Genomic DNA, 23,264 nt, shown 5'->3' with positions numbered 1-23,264 from the left:
TTAAGTGTTAAATAAATTGAAGGTAAGCTCTTACGGAGAATTCTCTTTTACATCCCTTTAGACAAACTATAAATATTTTAAAATATTACTGTTTTAAAATGGTTATGAAGTATTTGCTGGTTTTTAAATATTATGAATATTTCTTTTTAAAATTCTCTTTTTAAACAAACTGACCTCAAAAAGCTACAGGTTCTGGTAAACGTAGCTTTTGTTCAAAGGATTGGCAAGGATGGGAGAGGAATCCCTGGCTTTGGAAGGCCTGGGTTGTATGAACCATCACTATTGCCCAATGCCTCAGAACTAATTTGTGGCAGAGACAGAATTCGCAGCTAGTTTTGAATTAAGGATTCTGCTCTTTTCCCCAAGTGTAAAAGTGGCACTCTTGATTTTTTTTGTAGAAGGGATTTAAGTGAGATAACCCTGTTAGAAGTGGGGGCTAGGTTAGGACTTTCTTAAGGTCCAGGTCTAAGACTGGAACTGAGTTAAGTATACATAGCTTGAGAGGATGGGGCTGAGCCCAGGGAAAGCTAAGTACTGAGTCCTCCATTATGCCCTTACTATAGGACTAGCACCTTGTTGGGATTGACATATATGCACTAATATGTATAAAATGGATAAATAATAAGAACCTGCTGTATAAAAAAAAGAAAGAAAGAAAAGAAATAGATTAGGTTACACTAACCATCTAGTCCTTGTTGTCATTCCTTCCATTCAGACCATTGCCAAGACTTGCCCACTTGGATCAGCTATGTCCTTTCTCTCTGCTTATGCTTTAAGGCTCAGTTTTCTCTCCTTCCCCTCCCAAAGTCATGTCAAAGCAATCACTGATTGTATTTAGAACAAATTTTATCATGTAATTAATTACTAATTAGTAATACTAATTAATAATATTGCTCTATATTATCACTTCTTTTCCTAGCTAGGTACTGCCCATCATTTTTTGACTTTTTGTCTCCAACCACTCCATCCCCCAATAATATTTTTGCCCTTTATACTTATAGATTGTATTCTTTATACCTCCATTTGAATTATGATCTACCTTCTGCCATATATTTTCTCACTTTCTATTGTTTTTTATTTATTTATTGTCTCCTCAACCATATCACACTTTGCTATTAACCTATTTCTACCTAGAAAAATGTCTAGTACAGTTGTTGCATGTGAAAGCATGTTATATTATTTAATGCTGTGATTTTCTAAATTGGTGAGGTGATTTGGAATCAGCTGGATTCAGTTCTAGGTTCCAACTCTCTCCTTGCCTATAACACCAACTTTATTTAAATAAGAGCTAAGCGTTTGTTTAAAGACTTCAGAGACCACCCCTACCCGCCCCACCATGAGGACCGTTTATTAAACAGACCGTGTGTATTTTTCATTTGCCCAGCCTAATTATAAACCTTGAATCCTGGTCTGGTGCTTCTTCACAGTCCCTAGCTTGATTTTGAATAAATAGTAGGTTTTTAATAAACATTAAGATGAAATAAGAGTATAACATTTGTATCATGATTTTTAGGTTTAGTTCAACTCTAAAGGATATTTAAATTAATTTTAAGTCAAAAATAGTTCAGATTTCTTTAACATTACAAGTGCTGAGCACATGAAATAATTTCTTAAAGAGATTCACACACGCGTGCGTGCACACACACACACACACACACACACACACACACACTTCAAATACCCCATGTCAGAGTTCCATGAATCACCTTTAATATTTTTTTTGGTTGATATGTCTTTTTTTTTACATCTTTATTGGAGCATAATTGCTTTACAATGGCGGGTTAGTTTCTGCTTTATAACAAAGTGAATCAGTTATACATATGTTCCCATATCTCTTCCCTCTTGCGTCTCCCTCCCTCTCACCCTCCCTATCCCACCCCTCTAGGTGGCCACAAAGCACCAAGCTGATCTCCCTGTGCTATGCGGCTGCTTCCCACTAGTTATCTGTTTTACATTTGGTAGTGTATATATGTCCATTAGCATTGTGGTGGAATCAAAGGTTGGAATAAAATTAATGACAGGAATAAAAGCAAAATCCAGAATCCAAAACAATTTCTTACATGACATTCCATTTTCTGTCTTCATAAAATCCCCTCTGTGCACACACATTGATTGGCACTGTAATAAGTAGTTGTTATATCTGGGAACTCATGTTACCTTTATTTGTTTTATATATTGGTAGTGTAGATCTCCCTGTGCTATGTGGCTGCTTCCCACTAGCTATCTATTTTACGTTTGGTAGTGTATATATGTCAATGCTACTCTCTCACTTTGTCACAGCTTACCCTTCCCCCTCCCCATATCCTCAAGTCCATTCTCTAGTACGTCTGTGTCTTTATTCCTGTCTTACCACTAGGTTCTTCTTGACACTTTTTTTCTTAAATTACATATATATATGTGTTAGCATACGGTATTGGTCTTTCTTTTTCTGACTCACTTCACTCTGTATGACAGACTCTAGGTCCATCCACCTCATTATGAATAGCTCAATTTCGTATCTTTTTATGGCTGAGTAATATTCCATTGTATATATGTGCCACATCTTCTTTATCCATTCATCCGATGATGGACACGTAGGTTGTTTCCATCTCCTGGCTATTGTAAATAGAGCTGCAATGAACATTTTGGTACATGACTCTTTTTGAATTATGGTTTTCTCAGGGTATATGCCCAGTAGTGGGATTGCTGGGTCGTATGGTAGTTCTATTTGTAGTTTTTTAAGGAACCTTCATACTGTTCTCCATAGTGGCTGTACCAATTCACATTCCCACCAGCAGTGCAAGAGTGTTCCCTATTCTCCACACCCTCTCCAGCATTTATTGTTTCTAGATTTTTTGATGATGGCCATTCTGACTGGTGTGAGATGATATCTCATTGTAGTTTTGATTTGCATTTCTCTCATGATTAATGATGTTGAGCATTCTTTCATGTGTTTGTTGGCAGTCTGTATATCTTCTTTGGAGAAATGTCTATTTAGGTCTTCTGCCCATTTTGGGATTGGGTTGTTTGTTTTTTTGTTATTGAGCTGCTTATAAATTTTGGAGATGAATCCTTTGTCAGTTGCTTCATTTGCAAATATTTTCTCCCACTCTGAGGCTTGTCTTTTGGTCTTGCTTATGGTTTCCTTTGCTGTGCAAAAGCTTTGAAGTTTCATTAGGTCCCATTTGTCTATTTTTGTTTTTATTTCCATTTCTCTAGGAGGTGGGTCAAAAAGGATCTTGCTGTGATTTATGTCATAGTGTTCTGCCTATATTTTCCTCTATGAGTTTGATGGTTTCTGGCCTTACATTTAGATCTTTAATCCATTTTGAGCTTATTTTTGTGTATGGTGTTAGGGAGTGATCTAATCTCATACTTTTACATGTACCTGTCCAGTTTTCCCAGCACCACTTATTGAAGAGGCTGTCCTTTCTCCACTGTACGTTCCTGCCTCCTTTATCAAAGATAAGGTGACCAGGGGCTTCCCTGGTGGCGCAGTGGTTGAGAATCTGCCTGCCAACGCAGGGGACACGGGTTCGAGCTCCGGCCTGGGAGGATCCCAAATGCCGCGGAGCAGCTAGGCCCGTGAGCCACAACTACTGAGCCTGTGCGTCTGGAGCCTGTGCTCCGCAACAAGAGAGGCTGCGATAGTGAGAGGCCTGTGCACCGTGATGAAGAGTGGCCCCCGCTTGTCACAACTAGAGAAAGCCCTCACACAGAAATGAAGACCCAACGCAGCAAAAATAAATAAATAAAATTAAAAAAAAAATCTTTGCTAATCTAATGGCAAAAATAATGTTTCACTGTTTAAAAAAAAAAAGATACGGTGACCATATGTGCGTGGGTGTATCTCTGGGCTTTCTATCCTGTTCCATTGATCTATATTTCTGTTTTTGTGCCAGTACCATACTCTCTTGATTACTGTAGCTTTATAGTATAGTCTGAAGTCAGGGAGTCTGATTCCTCCAGCTCTGTTTTTCGTTCTCAAGATTACTTTGGCTATTCAGGGTCTTTTGTGTTTCCATACAAATTGTGAACTTTTTTGTTCTAGTTCTGTGAAAAATGCCAGTGGTAGTTTCATAGGAATTGCATTGAATCTGTAGATTGCTTTGGGTAGTAGAGTCATTTTCACAATGTTGATTCTTCCAATCCAAGAACATGGTATATCTCTCCATCTATTTGTATCATCCTTAATTTCTTTCATCAGTGTCTTATAATTTTCTGCATACAGGTCTTTTGTCTCCTTAGGTAGGTTTATTCCTAGATATTTTATTCTTTTTGTTGCAGTGATAAATGGGAGTGTTTTCTTGATTTCATTTTCAGATTTTTCATCATTAGTGTATAGGAATGCCAGAGATTTCTGTGCATTAATTTTGTATCCTGCTACTTTACCAAATTCATTGATTAGCTCTAGTAGTTTTCTGATAGCATCTTTAGGATACTCTATGTATAGTATCATGTCATCTGCAAACAGTGACAGCTTTACTTCTTCTTTTCTGATTTGGATTCCTTTTATTTCCTTTTCTTCTCTGATTGCTGTGGCTAAAACTTCCAAAACTATGTTGAATAAGAGTGGTGAGAGTGGGCAACCTTGTCTTGTTCCTGATCTTGGTGGAAATGCTTTCAGTTTTTCACCTGAGGATGATGTTGGCTGTGAGTTTGTCATACATGGCCTTTATTATGTTGAGGAAAGTTCCCTCTATGGCTACTTTCTGGAGGCTTTTTATCATAAATCGGTGTTGAATTTTGTCGAAAGCTTTCTCTGCATCTCTTGAGATGACCATTTGGTTTTTCTTCTTCAATTTGTTAATATGGTGTATCATGTAGATTGATTTGCGTATATTGAAGAATCCTGCATTCCTGGAATAAACCCCACTTGATCATGGTGTATGATCCTTTTAATGTGCTGTTGGATTCTGTTTGCTAGTATTTTGTTGAGGATTTTTGCATCTATGTTCATCAGTGATATTGGCCTGTAGTTTTCTTTCTTTATGACATCCTTGTCTGGTTTTGGTATCAGGGTGATGGTAGCCTCGGAGAATAAGTTTGGGAGTGTTCCTCCCTCTGCTATGTTTTGGAAGAGTTTAAGAAGGATGGGTGTTAGCTCTTCTCTAAATGTTTGATAGAATTTGCCTGTGAAGCCATCTGGTCCCGGGCTTTTGTTTGTTGGAAGATTTTTAATCACAGTTTCAATTTAAGTTCTTGTGATTGGTCTGTTCATATTTTCTATTTCTTCCGGATTCAGTCTTGGCAGGTTGTGCATTTCTAAGAATTTGTCCATTTCTTCCAGGTTGTCCATTTTATTGGCATAGAGTTGCTTGTAGTAATCTCTCATGATCTTTTGTATTTCTGCAGTGTCAGTTGTTACTTCTTTTTCATTTCTAATTCTATTGATTTGAGTCTTCTCCCGTTTTTTCTTGATGAGTCTGGCTAATGGTTTATCAATTTTGTTTATCTTCTCAAAGAACCAGCTTTTAGTTTTACTGATCTTTGCTATCATTTCCTTCATTTCTTTTTCATTTATTTCTGATCTTATCTTTATGATTTCTTTCCTTCTGCTCACTTTGGGGTTTTTTTGTTCTTATTTTTCTAATTGCTTTAGGTGCAGGATTAGGTTGTTTATTCGAGATGTTTCCTGTTTCTTAAGGTAGGACTGTATTGCTATAAACTTCCCTCTTAGAACTGCTTTTGCTGCATCCCATAGGTTTTGGGTCCTCATGTCTCCATTGTCATTTGTTTCTAGGTATTTTTTGGTTTCCTCTTTGATTTCTTCAGTGATCACTTTGTTATTAAGTAGTGTATTGTTTAGCCTCCATGTGTTTGTATTTTTTACAGATCTTTTCCTGTAATTGATATCTAGTATCATAGCGCTGTGGCCGGAAAAGATACTTGATATGATTTCAATTTTCTTAAATTTACCAAGACTTGATTTGTGACCCAAGATATGATCTATCCTGGAGAATGTTCCGTGAACACTTGAGAAGAATGTGTATTCTGTTGTTTTTGGATGGAATGTCCTATATCAATTAAGTCCATCTTGTTTAATGTATCATTTAAAGCTTGTGTTTCCTTATTTATTTTCATTTTGGATGATCTGTCCATTGGTGAAAGTGAGGTGTTAAAGTCCCCTACTATGAATGTGTTACTGTCGATTTCCCCTTTTATGGCTGTTAGTATTTGCCTTATGTATTGAGGTGCTCCTATGTTGGTTGCATAAATATTTACCATCGTTATATCTTCTTCTTGGATCAATCCCTTGATCATTATGTAGTGTCCTTCTTTGTGTCTTCTAATAGTCCTTATTTTAAATTCTATTTTGTCTGATATGAGAATTGCTACTCCAGCTTTCTTTTGGTTTCCATTTGCATGGAATATCTTTTTCCATCCCCTCACTTTCAGTCTGTATGTGTCTCTAGGTCTGAAGTGGGTCTCTTGTAGACAGCATATACATGGGTCTTGTTTTTGTATCCATTCAGCCAGTCTGTGTCTTTTGTTGGGAGCATTTAATCCATTTACATTTAAGGTAATTATCGATATGTATGTTCCTATTCCCATTTTCTTAATTGTTTTGGGTTTGTTATTGTAGGTCTTTTCCTTCTCTTGTGTTTCTTGCCTAGAGAAGATCCTTTAGCATTTGTTGTAAAGCTGGTTTGGTGGTGCTGAACTCTCTCAGCTTTTGCTTGTCTCTAAAGGTTTTAATTTCTCCATCAAATCTGAATGAGATCCTTGCTGGGTAGAGTAATTTTGGTTGTAGGTTTTTCTCCTTCATCACTTTAAATATGTCCTGCCAGTCCCTTCTGGCTTGCAGAGTTTCTGCTGAAAGATCAGCTGTTAACCTTATGGGGATTCCCTTATGTGTTATTTGTTGTTTTTCCCTTGCTGCTTTTAATATGTTTTCTTTGTATTTAATTTTTGACAGTTTGATTAGTATGTGTCTTGGCGTATTTCTCCTTGGATTTATCCTGTATGGGACTCTCTGTGCTTCCTGGACTTGATTAACTATTTCCTTTCCCATATTAGGGAAGTTTTCAACTATAATCTCTTCAAATATTTTCTCAGTCCCTTTCTTTTTCTCTTCTTCTTCTGGAACCCGTATAATTCGAATGTTGGTGCGTTTAATGTTGTCCAAGAGGTCTCTGAGACTGTCCTCAGTTCTTTTCATTCTTTTTTCTTTATTCTGCTCTGCAGTAGTTATTTCCACTATTTTATCTTCCAGGTCACTTATCCGTTCCTCTGCCTCAGTTATTCTGCTATTGATCCTTTCTAGAGTATTTTTAATTTCATTTATTGTATTGTTCATCGTTGCTTGTTTCATCTTTATTTCTTCTAGGTCCTTGTTAAATGTTTCTTGCATTTCCTCTATTCTTTTCCCAAGATTTTGGATCATCTTTACTATCATTATTCTGAATTCTTTTGCAGGTAGACTGCCTATTTCCTCTTCATTTGTTTGGTCTGGTGGGTTTTTACCTTGCTCCTTCATCTGCTGTATGTTTTTCTGTCTTCTCATTTTGCTTACCTTACTGTGTTTGGTGTCTCCTTTTTGCAGACTGCAAGTTCATAGTTCCCGTTGTTTTCGGTGTCTGTCCCCAGTGGCTAAAGTTGGTTCAGTGGGTTGTGTAGGCTTCCTGGTGGAGGGGACTAGTGCCTGTGTTCTGGTGGATGAGGCTGGATCTTGTCTTTCTTGTGGGCAGGTCCACGTCTGGTGGTGTGTTTTGGGGTATCTGTGGACTTATTATGATTTTAGGCAGCCTCTCTGCTAATGGGTGGGGTTGTGTTCCTGTCTTGCTATTTGTTTGGCGTAGGGTGTCCAGCACTGTAGCTTGCTGGTCGTTGAGTGAAGCTGGGTGTTGGTGTTGAGATGGAGATCTCTGGGAGGTTTTCGCCGTTTGATAGTACGTGGAGCTGGGAGGTCCCTTGTGGACCAGTGTCCTGAAGTTGGCTCTCCCACCTCAGAGGCACAGCAGTGACTCCTGGCTGCAGCACCAAGAGCCTTTCATCCACATGGCTCAGAATAAAAGTGAGAAAAAGTAGAAAGAAAGAAAGAAAGAAAGAAAGAAAGAAAGAAAGAAAGAAAGAAAGAAAGAAAGAAAGAAAGAAAGAAAGAAAGAAAATAAAATAAAGTTAAAATAAAGTTATTAAAGTAAAAAAATAATTATTAAAAAAAATTTTTTTAAAGTAAAAATACAACACAAAAAACAGACGGATAGAACCCTAGGACAAATGGTGAAAGCAAAGCTATACAGACAAAATCTCACACAGAAGCATACACATACACACTCATGAAAAGAGGAAAAGGGGAAAAAATAATAAGTCTTGCTCTCAAAGTCCACCTTCTCAATTTGGGATGATTCGTTGTCTATTCAGGTATTCCACAGGTGCAGGGTACATCAAGTTGATTGTGGAGATTTAATCCGCTGCTCCTGAGGCTGCTGGGAGAGATTTCCCTTTCTCTTCTTTGTTCGCACAGCTCCCGGGGTTCAGCTTTGGATTTGGCCCCGCCTCTGCATGTAGGTTGCTGGAGGGCGTCTGTTCTTCGCTCACACAGGACAGGGTTAAAGGAGCCGCTGATTCGGGGGCTCTGGTTCACTCAGGCTGTGGGGAGGGAGGGGCACGGAGTGTGGGGCGAGCCTGCGGCAACAGAGGCCAGCGTGACGTTGCCCCAGCCTGAGGCGCACCATGCGTTCTCCCGGGGAAGTTGTTCCTGGATCCCGGGACACTGGCAGTGGCAGGCTGCACAGGCTCCCCAGAGGGAGGTGGGTAGAGTGAGCTGTGCTCGCACACAGGCTTCTTGGTGGTGGCAGCAGCAGCCTTAGCGTCTCCCGCCCGTCTCTGGGGTCCGCACTTTTAGCCACGGCTCGCGCCCGTCTCTGGAGCTCCTTTAAGCAGCGCTCTTAATCCCCTCTCCTCGTGCACCAGGAACGGAGGGAAGAAAAAGTCTCTTGGCTCTTCGGCAGGTCCAGACTTTTTCCCGGAGTCCCTCCCGGCTAGCCGTGGTGCACTAACCCCTTGAGGTTGTGTTCACGCTGCCGGTCCAGTCCCTGCGCTCCGACCCGAAGCCCAAGCCTCAGCTCCCAGCCCCGCCCGCCCCGGCGTGTGAGCAGACAAGCCTCTCGGGCTGGTGAGTGCTGGTCAGCACTGATCCTCTGTTAGGGCATCTCTGCGCTTTGCCCTCTGCACCCCTGTGGCTGTGCTCTCCTCCGCGGCTCTGAAGCTTCCCCCCTCTGCCACCCGCAGTCTCTGCCCGCGAAGGGGCTTCTAGTGTGTGGAAACCTTTCGTCCTTCACGGCTCCCTCCCACTGGTGCAGGTCCCGTCCCTATTCTTTTGTCTCTGTTTATTCTTTTTTCTTTTGCCCTACCCAGGTACGTGAGGAGTTTCTTGCCTTTTGGGAGGTCTGAGGTCTTCTGCCAGCGTTCAGTAGGTGTTCTGTAGGAGTTGTTCCACGTGTAGATGTATTTCTGATGTATCTGTGTGGAGGAAGGTGACCTCCGCGTCTTACTCTTCCGCCATCTTCCCCCTCTCCCACCTTTAATATTTATGGCAGGAATGGATAGCATTGATTTGACATGTTGACCTGTTTATCAATTTGATTTTGTACATTTGAACTTTTCAAACCATTGCGTATATTTTGGTTTCATCTTTGTTGACAGATAGGGAACCAAAAATATCAGCCTGATCCAATTTAACATGATACAGACTCATTATTGTTTAATTCCTTTACCAATTTTTGTGTGTGTGGCCACTCTTTAACAATTCCATTAATGCATTTCCACGCACAAATTATTTAGGTTGACAAAATTCAGAGTTTTTTTCTGGACATCCGTGATACCAAGTAGTGGCTTCCCCCGCACTCCTAGCAGCCACCTCCTGTTCCCATACATAAATGGCAGCCAGCAATGGCCGGAAACAAAGGACTCTCTCCCAGTCTCTGAATACAGTGACATTCATTCTGAGAGAAGCAGGGGCAGCTTTTTGAAAGCCGACTTCTTCAGCTCGACAATAACACACAATGAGTTATTGACTTGTTTATGTACGGAGCTCTTTTCAGTAACTAACTCTGACTCCCACAGTCTGGACAAATGATTGATTTCGTGGTTAGAAAAAGAGAAAGCTTTCGCGCTAAACTCTGTAGTGCAAACTACTTCTTCCCCATTTGTTCTCTAACTGAATAGGACCTTATTAAAATGCACTTTCCAAAAAAATACCTGCAGCTGGTCTTTATAACCATGTTTTGTATATATAAATAAGTAATTTGTCCCAGTCTTTTGTATATTAACAGACCATTGGGAAACTTGTCAATATATATGAAGGCTGATTGTCCTGTTGTTTATGCTAAACTGTATTGCCTGTATTGATCTGCATGTAAAATATGGATCAAATAATTTATTAATAGATCAATATTTACTGGTCAAAAAGATTTTTGATAGAAAGATAGATTGAGTTTTCTTCTTGGGTTATGTTGCTTTATTAAGAACATTACACACAACACATATCATATGCTTCACATTTAAATCTTTAGCTGCTTTTCTGGAGAATACAGAGAAAACTGCTTGCAGAACTACAGTTCAGAGCACTGACAGTTTGGGTAGACTAATAGACTCTTCCCTCTTTGGCTGGTACCTATCTGGAATGTCAATATGAATTAGATAGAACATACCAGTGTTTGATTACTGTAGCTTTTCTAAAAATATTAATAACTAGACTCTAGCGTTTACTTTAGAGTTATTTTCTCCTATAAAATAGATTTTATTTTATCTTAATATCATGTTAAAATTTTTACACAATTAGTCTTTATGATTTTCATAAATATACCTTAAAATATTTTGGGGGGGAGTTAAAAAAACAGGACAGAAAAGCCATATAATGTTAATGATACCATAAAATGAGATTACTGCTGTTCTGTCTGTATTTCTCCAGCAGGAGGTTTTGAGCCTGTTTTCCTCTCTAGGATGTCCATAGTAGAGCTTTCCTGAGCCAGCAAATGTTTGAAGAATTCCTCAAAATTAAGAGTACTTTCTATTATAGTCACAATGGGCCATATGTTTTGTATAAAACTATATATACATTACTAATCTACGACCCTTTAGGGCTTTAGAGAAAGTATAATGTCTGCTACATTAGCATTAATAGTTTTATGTAAAATATAGTCTAAAAGGTAAAAACCACTAGAAATCATTTCATTGGAATCTGTTGTTTCAGGTATACTTTTGTGGATTTCTTTTTTTAATTCCTAAACAAATTGTTTGAGGTGAATTTACTCCTTTTTAATCTTGTTTCTCTAACCAGACCATTGTCTTGAATCATTTTGTTCATTTTTCTTTGACAGAGCCATTGTGTTCCTTGTTTCTTCCATATCTGCTACTGTCTTTGAGTAGTCTCTTGTCTGTTTTTTTCTGGTTACCATTAATATTGAATGAGCCAACTTTAACCTACTTTAGGATAGCCAGTGTTTGTTACTTACATATTTTAAAAATCTTAGCAGCAAGCTCTGGCGAAAATGGTGAATTAAACCTTCCTATTTAGCTTGGTAAGTTTTGATGTGTATCACAAATATTTGGGGGTGTTTTCTCACATTTTAAAAGGGCATGATGTAGCTAGAAAAAAGCAACTTGATTTTCCACTCCCCTGTTTGGTAGAGATTTGGCTTTTCATAGTTACATACAAATTTTAGCCATCTTTCTGTTTTTTTATTGAGGTATATTGAGAAATATCACTGCAATGTCTAGTTAACATTCCTCACTATACATGGTTACAGATTTTTTTCCTTGTGATGAGAACTTTTAAGATCTACTCTCTCAGCAAGTTTCATATACGCAATACACTATTATTAACTATAGTCACTATGTTGTACATTACATCCCCATGACTTACTTATTTTATAACTGAAAGTTTGTACCTTTTGACTTCCTTCATCCATTTTGCCCACCTTTCAACCCCCATTCCACCTCTGGCAACCACCAGTGTTCTCTGTATCTATGAGCTTTTTTTTTCTTTTTTAAGATTCCATATGTAAGTGAGATCATATGCTATTTATCTTTCTCCATCTGACTTTTTTCACTTAGGATAATGCCCTCAAGATTCATCCTTCCTGTTTGTTTTGATTTTTAATTTGAAGTGTCTGCCTCTTTATACATGAAAATTAGCCTCAGAAATTTCAAGCCCATCGACAAAAAATTATTTCATATATTTTAAGTAAGAACAGCAGATCAAAAGCATCTAGTTTTGTCTTAATGAAGAAACAGGATGTTCTCCTCCAAAGTGACAGGAGAGAAGAATCTTACTGTTGTTGTTCTGTCTGGAATTTGAGGGAGAGATGCTGTTTGCACTGCATATTATTAATACCTCAAAGTGAAAATGCGTTCTCTTAATTTGACTTTTTACTTTCAATAATTTCCTCTAAATGATTGTATTAAGATATCTCTCTTTTTGAATGTCTAGGCTGTTTTCAGAAAAGGTCCCATGTATGTATCCTTATGTTTTGTTGACAATTTATTTCTCAATATCTTACTGAGTTCTCTATTTGGTACTATGCATATGATGCTTTTCAGTGTTGATATGTTTTTCCCTCAGCTTATGTAGATTAGGACAGTGCTAGAAGTTGAGTGTTAGAATGAGGTGATTTTTCCAACTGTAGTGGTTTTATAGGTAAAGAATTCCTACCTTTTAAAGAGTTACTTGGAAGCAGTTCTACATGTCATGGTCCTGGGAGACCACATTGAATCGGTCCTACTGCAGTGGCACCAAAGAGTTTTATAGCTCTGTTTTTGTTTTGTTTTGCTTCCTTTCAAAAAAGATCTGCTCTGAATGTTTTTGCATTTGGAAATTAACTTTGTGAAGAAAAGATGACCTTGGTGAATATTCCCCAGCCACTCTCCTTCACATATCCTCCCTGATAAATGAGACTCCCCTGATAAAGAAATAATCATAGAGACTTGACACAAGTACGTTGTGCCACAGTTTACACATAGGCTTCCTTGTGTGGAAGTTGAGTTTGATATTTGACTTTTTATAATATTACGTTTTCTGTATTACTTTAGCACAGGAAAAAATATTTCTTGGGGAGATTGATTCTAAGAATAGCTTCACATGATGATTTTTCCCAGTTTTTATTGAGATATAATTAACATATGGCCCTGTGTAAGTTTAAGGTGAATAGCATAATGACTTGACTTTTTTTTTTTGACTTGACTTTTATATATTGTGAAATGATTACCACAGTAAGCTTAGTTAACATCCACCATTTCATATGGTTTAAAAAAATGTGTTTTTTTTTTTTTGTGAACTCTTAGGATCTGCTGTCTTAACAAACTTTCAAATATACCGTATAGCATTATAACTGTAGTCATCATGTATATCACATGTTGGTTTTTTTTTTTTTTTTTTTTTAAAAAACTTGTTTTCAGTGGTTCTCAGTCTAGGACAGGCAAACATTTGCAAACATTTCCTGCTGTCCAAATTCAGTCTGCCTCTTTTTTGTTTTTGAAGTTCTGTTGGAACATAGCCACGCTCATTTGTTTATGTATTTTCTATTTCATGCTACCGGGGCAGAGTTGAGTAATTGCAAGAGAGACTTGTCTGTCCCCCTTTTCCCCAAGCCTAAATATTTACTATCTGGTTCTTATAGAAATGTTTGTCAACTCCTTATCTAAGTTGATCATTAGGATCACCTAAGGATTCCTTAGACTTTTCTCCTCTCCCAAAACAGGATCTCTGATAAACTGAGCTGTGTCACATATGAGTAGATGAAGACTTCACAGGTTTGATACTATTCTTATAGTATATAAGAATAGGTAGATTGAGGAGGTTATATTGTTGACCCCCACTCCCATTCTATCCCAAGTATAGGAGTGGGTCTTCAGGCAGGATATAGATTAGAGATTCATGTTAACTCAAACATGATTTGCCAGGCATACAATTGAGAAAGCCTATTTAAAATAACAACAGCATTAACCAAAGAAACAAAACAAAAAACATAGTCCTTATTCATTCTTAATCTTCAATAAGGAGATACCACATGGCACGTCCATTTCTTAAGAATTGTTAAATATTCCAATTCAGAAGGTTCTGTATCAGGCTGTTATTTTCTTTCTTCCTACTAATACCAATCTGCTGAGTGAATATTACTGTGAGAGTTTAGCTTTTTCCTTTTTTTGAAAATAGCATTTTGTTTTGGTGGGGATTGTTTATAGAGAAATGTAGAATGAGCCACATTCGCCTTTTTATAACATGGGTTTACAGCAGTAGTAGAAGACCTCTATCTGGCTCTGTTCATGGAGCAGGTTGGAAGTAACCATTCAGGTATTTAAGGTAAAACTTACTCTTTGTTGTGAAATATTGTGAATCATTTTGAACCATTCGACATTGAATTGACATTTGCTTTTGGTTTATTTCCTTGAATTCTTATCCTGACATAACAGCAGCCAATTTATTCCCTACTGGCAATGAAAGATTTGAATAGGAATATCAGCCTAATTTAAAAAAATTTTGCTATGTTAATTTTGACAAAATGCTTTTAAAAGGCACTCATCAGTGTCAAATGTCTGCAATTTAGGACCCCTTCCCAAATCATATTTTAATAAGCTTAAAAACAATAAAAGTGGAAGTGAAAAATAGTGTTAAATGTTTTAAATATAAAAACATTTCGACTTATTTAATCTAAATGGAATTCATTTTCACATACGTGTGGGCCAAATTAATTTGAAATCACCTTCCATGATTATGCTAAATTAGTTGTTTGAATAAACATTGCTATTAGATGTCAACAGGTGCCTATTTTCATGTCATTTACTTATTTATTTATTTCTCTAGTTGAACCTGGCTGTGGATGAACAGAAAGGGAAAATTACCGAAAAAGTCATTCTTTCAATGACAGCAAAGGAACACCATAAGGCACAAGAAGAAGTAAGGAACTTACTTTTTAAATTGTATTGTAAAACTACAATAGATACTAATTTTAAAATTAAGGCAGATTTTACTTTGATTTGGTAGTGAACCAACTCTGGTTATCTGATAAAACATAATGAAAAAAACTGGCCAAAACTGGAAATCATTGTATTGATATAGGCAGCTTGAAAAATAGTTATATGCTTGAAAGAATAAATCATATTATAATTTTCTGAAAACTACTTATGAATACTTCCTCATAAATTTCCTAAATTAGGAAATTATTACATGCAACTGGAATCTAGAAATTATGGACTATGCTAACATAGGAAAAACATTAAAATTTTATTGAACTTTGAACAAATAATAAAATCTTATTTTTACTTTCTGACTTTCTAGGAATAGAATTATCTTTCTGAATTTTAGAAATGCTAGCAATGTTATCTCTTATCAAGGAAAAACTGTAGTTTATAAATGTCAAGCCTAAGTGAACTAATCATAAGATTCTGTAGGCAATATTGTAAAGAACTATTAACGCAAAGCTTCTTCTCTCCAAAGCTCATGCTGTGAAGTTGACAGCATATTCCATAAATGAAATAATAATACAAAATTGGTGTTAGACAAAAGGGAAAAATGATTTTCGTGTAGTTTCCTGGAATGCAAAAGCATTTAATCTTTCTGAGGAAAGATCGTGAATTTGCTAATTTCCATGTACTACTGTCAGTAAATAAAATCTATAAGCAACTTCAAAGAATAAGATAGCATGAATATTTAAAAATTAAACTTTCATGTAATTCTCTTTTGACATTTTGGCAAGGAAATCTATCCAAGCTTTAGGGTTTTAATATTTTCTTATCATGGTAATTGCATCTCCTTTGCTAACTATGTATTTTACAATAGATGAACAAGTATAATGCATCAAATTTTCCTGAGTGAATTCAATTCTTTAAGTTAGAGACTACCTTAATATTTGGGGCTTATATATGTGCAGTATTAAAGATTATATTATAAACATTAATTGGTAATCTCAGTAGGAAATATTTCATAAGAAAAATTCAACTTGAATTTTTCTAAGATATAACAAATAACAATTGTATACTTTTAAATTATAGTTCTGACTCATTCCACTTAATATTAACAAGTTAAAAACTAGGTTGTTGGTTCTAGATTTTAAAAATATTGTCTTCTATCCAATTGAAAAATGTTGTTTATCACAGTTTATTACATTTTCACAGTAAGTTTAAAATGAATCTATCATATATCTTGATATCGTCAACTTTAGGAAATGCAAATAAAAATCTCTAGTTGAATTAATATAATTAAAATTGTATCTATAATAACAAATTATTATTAGAGAATAGAAATAATCTAAAAGAATGAATAGATGAACTGTTTTCTGCATTTTAAATATTGTAATTATTTTGCTTGTTGATATTTTATGCAAAACTATAATTTCAATGGAACTGGAAACTTGAAGTGGCCCAGGAAAATGATCATTATGCTAAAAATATCATTTTTAATTCCTCCTTCTTACCAAAGCTGGAAATGAAAATTATTTTTTCTGGAAAATCCAACAGTATTAATGCTTATTTGGTACTTCTTTATTATCATCTTAATGTTTCTTTAGTACCTATATACATCACTTTTTCTCCTGCAAAGGGCCTTATTTGGTCACATATTTGCTTGATCAGCTATGACTCCAAATGCCTTTTGTTTGCTTCAAAAATCACACAGTGAAGGGAATATTGATTGTGTGTGTGGGTGTGAATGCGTGTGTGTAAGAACCTCTAAATATATTCCATACACTATGAGAATAATTTTTATATCATTAATTTGAAAGTGATTTATTAATTTTGATGTGTAAGTCAGTGACATCAAGTTTTGTGCCTAATTCATATACAGAGATGTGAAATCATGATGGTAAAAAGAAATGAAAAATGTGGGGATGGGGAGATTACTCCAACATTTAATTTTGCCCACAGTTTTTTTTACAAAATGCTATATTTCTAGACGTATTTCAAAACCTTAAGTAAACATCGTGAAATCTAAGATTTAGATTTAGGTATCTGCTGTCTGTGTTTTTATCTTAAAATCTTATTTTATTTCATGTAATTTTTCCACATGAAAACTGGGAATAATAATAACGTATGCATCACGAGACTACTTTGATGTGATGGTATATGTTGAACTGTATCAAGCTTTTTATTTATTTATTTATTTATTTTTTGCGGTACACGGGCCTCTCACTGTTGTGGCCTCTCCCGTTGCGGAGCACAGGCTCCGGACGCGCAGGCTCAGCGGCCATGGCTCACGGGCCCAGCCGCTCCGCGGCATGTGGGATCTTCCCGGACTGGGGCACGAACCCGTGTCCCCTGCATTGGCAGGCGGACTCTCAACCACTGCGCCACCAGGGAAGCCCTATCAAGCTTTTTAGAAATGGTCTACTAGGAATCTGTGTGTAATTTTTTTGTCAGTTTAAAAGTGTGTTATTCCAGATTCTCTGAAAAGTTGACACCAGGATAGAATATTTTTTTAATGTGTATGGATTTTAATAGAAGAAATGCCATGAGAGAAAATGGGGAGAGCTCTAGGTAAGGCTGGGAGACCTGTCAGACTGGAATGCCCGCTTGAACATGAGTGAAGGAGAGAGGAAGGGAAGACTGGGTGGAAGTATCCTAGACTGTTGTGCAGTCTAAGGAGGGTTTGGCAAAGCTGCTGACGTATCCTTGAGTCAAAGTTGTCCATCAGAGGAGTCTTGTGACTCCCTGGGTTGGACCTGCTTTAGTATCCTTGGACATTGGTGCCAACCTGGTGATGGGTGTAAGAGCATAATAGCTTGGACCCTTGGTCAATTATGCTCCTGTAGCCAGAGGTCTGTGAAGTGCGTTCTTATTGCTTCCTCCAAAAGTATACTTGACATCATCCTTATTGCCATCATCATACCCCTTTTGCCAGATGAGTCATAAAAATGTTTTTAAATGTCTCTATTTTCAATCACCCCTTCCCCCATGAGTTGATGGGGATGTTGGACTCAAATAGGCCTAAAGGCAGCATAAGTGACCCCTGGCTGGAAACAATATAGATCTCCTTCCAAAATAACTTCCATCTCAGATGGGGTCTGGAAATCTATTAGAAAGTTGGGAGTAGTGGAAGCGATTGGAATACGAGATGGTACTTCAGTTTTCCTGTGGCTATACTGCAGCTCATCCTTAATTTTGAGATTAAAAGATACTTAATTTTGCTCACAGATTCCTATGTCTTTTCTAGCCTTCGTTTGTCAAGTCTGATTATGTTCACTTCTTAACCTGAAAAACATTGTACCCTTGGGCCTGAACCAAGTAAGAGACTTTAGGGAGTTTAAAACACTCCCTGTGTTTTTTATCTCCCTGTCCCCTTTCTGGTTCTTCTTAACTATGCTGTAAATTAGAAAGTGTCTTGGTCTTAAGTTTAAGCACTGACCCGGCTTCGAGACTATCCCATATGCTGCATGCCAAGGTGATGTTCCTAGCATGGAGGCTGCCACCCTTTGTGCTGACTTCAAGTGACAATGCAGTATAAAGTGCTCTGGAGTCTCCTCACTAACATATATGGACTCCAGGCCACATAGCATTCAGGCCAACAGCTGAACTCATCACTAGAAAAACCAGGAGCTCCTCAAAGAGTCATTCATAATAGATAAAGTACAGTATTCACAGTGTATGGTTCAGAGTGTACAACTTTGATAGGTATACATTTTAGAATGATTATAAACAGAACGATATTTTGTTTACTCTAAATCATCTTGAGAATTCAACTAAATTCAAGGGTTGCATGAATGACCAAAATGCCCTACATCTTATGCAAAAAAGCCTATGTATATGTTTATAGACAGGTGTGCATTTGCATTCTTTCAGAAGTTTGGTTTTTTTCCTCACCAGAATACTCTTTTTTTTTTTTTTTTTTGCTACCTTCTGCTCATTTGTCACTCTCCCCAATTCTGTACAAGTGTCACTTCCGTGCTGCATTTCTACAGAGAATGAAGAGTAGAATGTGTAGGCTTTCTGCTGCACAATGAGATGGTGCATTTTTTCAACATATGCATACGTAAGCCTTCTTTTGTGAATGGGACTGATAGGGTCAGATAATGTTTAAAGGGAAAGGCTTTATGTCTCTCAGGCCTCTATGTTTCCACATGGATGCTCCCACACACACATAGATTGAATTATGAACAGACCCATTAATGCTGGGATCACAAAAGGTCAAGTTTTGTCTTCTTTTGCCCCCATTCACATTGCCTTTGTAGAGAGGAAAAAAAAAAGGATTTGCAGGAAAAAAAGATTCATGATGAAGAATTTTAAAGAACATTTTCCCCCCTTTTAGCAACATCTGTGATTTGAAAAAAAAATCGTATCATGTAATATAATTCAGGAGTATTGTTTTACCTATCCGATTTTGGTATATGAGTTATTTCATGCATAGCATTATCTTTCAGGGTAACACATAAAATGGAGCACTTTGAGAATAAAAGACCTTATGAATTTTTTTTTCCAATTTTAAAAAGCATTTTTTTTAAATTGAAGTATAGTTGATTTACAATGTTGTGTTAATTTCAGGTGTACAACAAAGTGATTCAGTCATATACATATATATATATATTCTTTTTCATATTCTTTTCCCCTAAAGGTTATTACAAGATATTGAGTAGAGTTCCCTGTGCTATACAGTAGGACCTTGTTGGTTATCTCCTTATGAATTTTTAAAGTAACAAAGTTTGAGGAAAATTGGTTGGAAACTTTATCAAAATGTCAGTGGCAGGATTCTTGATATATTTTCTCCTATGTTTAAGATATAAGTTAATCTTTACTAGGGCATCTTATTTGATAGTTTTAAGTTATTAAAAATACAGGCCATGATTGCTATAATTATGCTTCACATACATTAACAGATAATCATGCCAAGGAAAATGGCAAAAATGATAGAGAAATTTTTTGAAGCAACGAAGAATTTATGGGAAATGAAACTTTTAAGGTTTTAACCAATAGCCCTTTAGAATGCAAATGACATCATCAATTGTATGGTTGATTTCTGATGTCACATGAAATTCCCTATCAGTGAAAGGCTATGGATTGTGACAGTAAAACAAGTCGTATACAGATGCTCCCAAATCAAAGCCTGAAATTCGTCCTTTTTTTTTTTTGGTGGCTTGCTGTAGTACTAGGTACAGTACATAAAATTAGAGCAGTATTGTTGACTAACAAAATACATTGCATGATACTTAGTATATTTTAAAGACTACATAAAATTATATCTTCTTGAATCAAATGATGCTGGGTATAGGTTCAGAGAGGATCGGTGCTTTCCAGAAGTAGACTCTTTCTATTTAAGGCCTTTGGATATTAGATTTTAATTTTGTCACATACCTATAAGAGCAAGTTACTTGGTCTGCTTTGGTCTCTAGCTTTGGTATGTAGAATATACTATTATCCAACATCTTTGAGGATAATACTGCTAAAAGGTAGTATGTAAAGATAAGGATGAAAAACATTGACTAATATTGAATCATCCATCATTGCCATATTTTAAGCTTTATGACTTTCTTATAGGGTTAACTGTACTGTGGAAAGCATAGAAATTTGTTCTAGAAAGTAAGAAAAGGGCTTGAATCTTGAATAGCAAGATGAGGAATGCAGTGGGTGGGGAGCTACTTGAAGGTTCATTATACTATTGGAGATAGATTAATTAGGTGGAGATGACAGGATGGATTACAGGGGGAGAGACTAGGGACAGGGAGGCCACTCAGTAGGTGTATTGGTAATACCAGTAGCAGGAGGGGATGAGGAGATGAAGGCTTGGCCAGAGTATTACTTATAAGAAAAGAAAGGAAGGAGAGGAAATATATGTGTTTAGAAGAACAGTTGATAAACTGAAGCCCTGGGGCCAAATCTAGCCCATTGCTTGTTTTTCTAAATAAAGTTTTATTGGAACACAGCCTTGTCCATTTGTTTACATATTGTCTGCAGCTGCTTACAAAGTACAACTGCAGGGTCGAATGGTTTTGATGGAGACATTATAACTCACAAAACTGAAAATATTATCTGGCTTTTATAGAGAAGAAGTTTGCCAGTTCTTTGTTTAGAAAAAAGCATTGTTTAAAAGAAAGTATATGATTGATCACATAGGGACAAATAAGAAAGATATGGGACACCAAAGAAAAATAGGAATCATTTAAATTAGCTTTATATGCATATAATGCTTCTAAAGTTCTTGGGAAAAGCTAAATATAGTTGAAGTAATATATATATATATATATATATATATATATACGTAATATTATATATATATTTCAAATTAACTAGGTAAAGTAGAAAAGTAAATATTCAAGTCATATGTATAATAGTACAAACTTACTTTCATTGACTTCTCTGAAATCCTCTGTGGAAGGGATAGAAATCATAGATTTAACATCAGAGTTGGTAGGGGCAAATACCATATTTTCAGCTGAGAGAGATAGAAAGACAATGAGCTGTCATTACATGGGAGACTCTTGGAGAAGGAGTTTGCATTTTATCTGTGGACACTGAAGTGAGGTTGAGAATCTATGTAGCAATTAGTTTCAAATTTTTTATCTTCTTCATGTGAAATAGTGGTAAGAATAGGAAAGACAGGCCAAGAAAAACAATTAAAACTTGATTTGCAGAAAACTACTCTATTTAAAAATGAAAACACTGTAATAATATACCATGTACATGCGACATTATAGGTTAGCCATTGTGCTGTCCATTCTTTAATCTAATTTAATTCTTAACATGGTAAGGTCAGTATTATTCTTCATTTATGAATGAGGTTTTTTTATTACCTGTTCAAAGCCTCTCAGTCAGTAAATGAAAGAGCCAGCATTTTAACCCAAGATTTCAAAAATCCATGCCCTGTTCACAGTCATTCATAATTCTAGATGGGTCTAATTTGATCACTTTAAAGATCATGGATAAAGATAATTCCTGCTTTTCATCTCTTTTAGTCACTACCATGTATCGACCAGTGTTTATGTAAGAATCCAATCTATTAGAGAGAATATAAGTTTATATAACACAGTGAAGGGTCAAAGAATTGTAATGATTTTTAATTTGTAAACTATAAGGGTTAAAATATTAACTTACTATTTTTGAGTCTTCAGTATGTCTTACTAATAACCTGTAAGTCAAGTTCATATGTCTCTTAAATATTCTGATTAGAAATCCATAAATTTAAATATAAAAGGTACATGTTTCTAAGCCTTTGCTGTTTCTGGAAAAATTCTATGCATTATTCAGAAATTTGTATATATTCAAAATATTGTCTAGAATAGAGCATTGTCTTTGAGGTATGGATATTTTGAAAAATTGTATTTATGAAATTTGGAAAATTATATTTTAAAGTATTTAGAAGGAAGAGAACAGACTGATTCATTTAAAAGGCCACAAAATGTTAATGAATTTAATATACATATTACAAATTTTAAAGGTAACATACAGATGGTAAAATAAAATATTCTTAAAAGGAAGGTACATGTAATAGAAATAAATATTGTCATTGGCGCATATATTGGATTACTAAAGTCTTAGAGAGGTCTTATTCTGTTAAGCAGTTTAAAAGTCCTTGGCAAACTTGTCAATGTATATGGTTCTTTTTGTACCTAGAGACAATTTTTATTCAGCAATTGTAAATGGGTACCTATTCCATATTACTGAAGTACAAAGTTAGAAATTTTCCCATAAATAAAATTTGTTGATGAGGGAATGTATTTATCGCCTATTCACTTTACTTGAACATAGATCTATACTCAAATTCTTATATTGAAGTCATCTTCCCCACATCAAACTAAGTACTCAAAAATCTAATAGGTGTGACATCAACAATTACTTCTTGCTAAGAACTCTTGTAATTTAACCCCTCCAGGTGAACAGGCTGATTGATGAATTGCAGACAGCTATCAAAAGCAACAGAGGTCATCTCTCTAAACTTGGCCCCCAATTACAGGCTGAGCAGGAGCAATTCTCCTCTTATGTCTACGAACACATTAAAAGCCTTCCAGCAAACACTCTTATCCCAGGAGGCCTGCAGCTCAAGGTGGGTGTCATTCTGTGACTCTCAATGGGTTCAGCCAGAGACAAACCACTCTGCTCCATTTGAAGACCCTTGTAATAATGCCACTCAGCTTGGATTTCTTTTTATGTTGTCTTCCTTAAACTGGAGTTTGGATTACAAGTGCTAATACTACCATTCAGGGAATATGTTCTAAAAGAAAATATCTAGAAATCTTTGAAATATGGGTTTATAAACTTTAGTTTTCAACCCAGAAAAGTAATTTTAATGAAGAAATTAATCATGAACAATTTACATGCTTTTCTAAGAAACATATATTTTTCACAGGAGTCACTGTGTATTT

General features: G+C 36.2%; 1 protein-coding gene across 1 annotated transcript in view; it reads left to right on the top strand.

Moving 5' to 3' along the window:
* DCDC1 (doublecortin domain containing 1) overlaps window positions 1-23,264 on the top strand; it is a 453,979-nt gene that overhangs the window by 215,805 nt on the left and 214,910 nt on the right. The window contains exons 9-10 of the mRNA XM_029208753.1: window positions 14,786-14,878; window positions 22,775-22,945. Of these exons, the coding sequence (XP_029064586.1) occupies window positions 14,786-14,878; window positions 22,775-22,945 (264 nt within the window). The remainder of the gene's footprint in view (window positions 1-14,785; window positions 14,879-22,774; window positions 22,946-23,264) is intronic.

This window comes from Monodon monoceros, unplaced genomic scaffold (genome assembly GCF_005190385.1).
Source record: "Monodon monoceros isolate NGI ecotype Baffin Bay Population unplaced genomic scaffold, NGI_Narwhal_1 Super_Scaffold_7, whole genome shotgun sequence".
Taxonomy (NCBI): domain Eukaryota; kingdom Metazoa; phylum Chordata; class Mammalia; order Artiodactyla; family Monodontidae; genus Monodon; species Monodon monoceros.
Note: the sequence above shows the minus strand (reverse complement) of the source record. Positions and strands in the feature narration are given on the sequence as shown.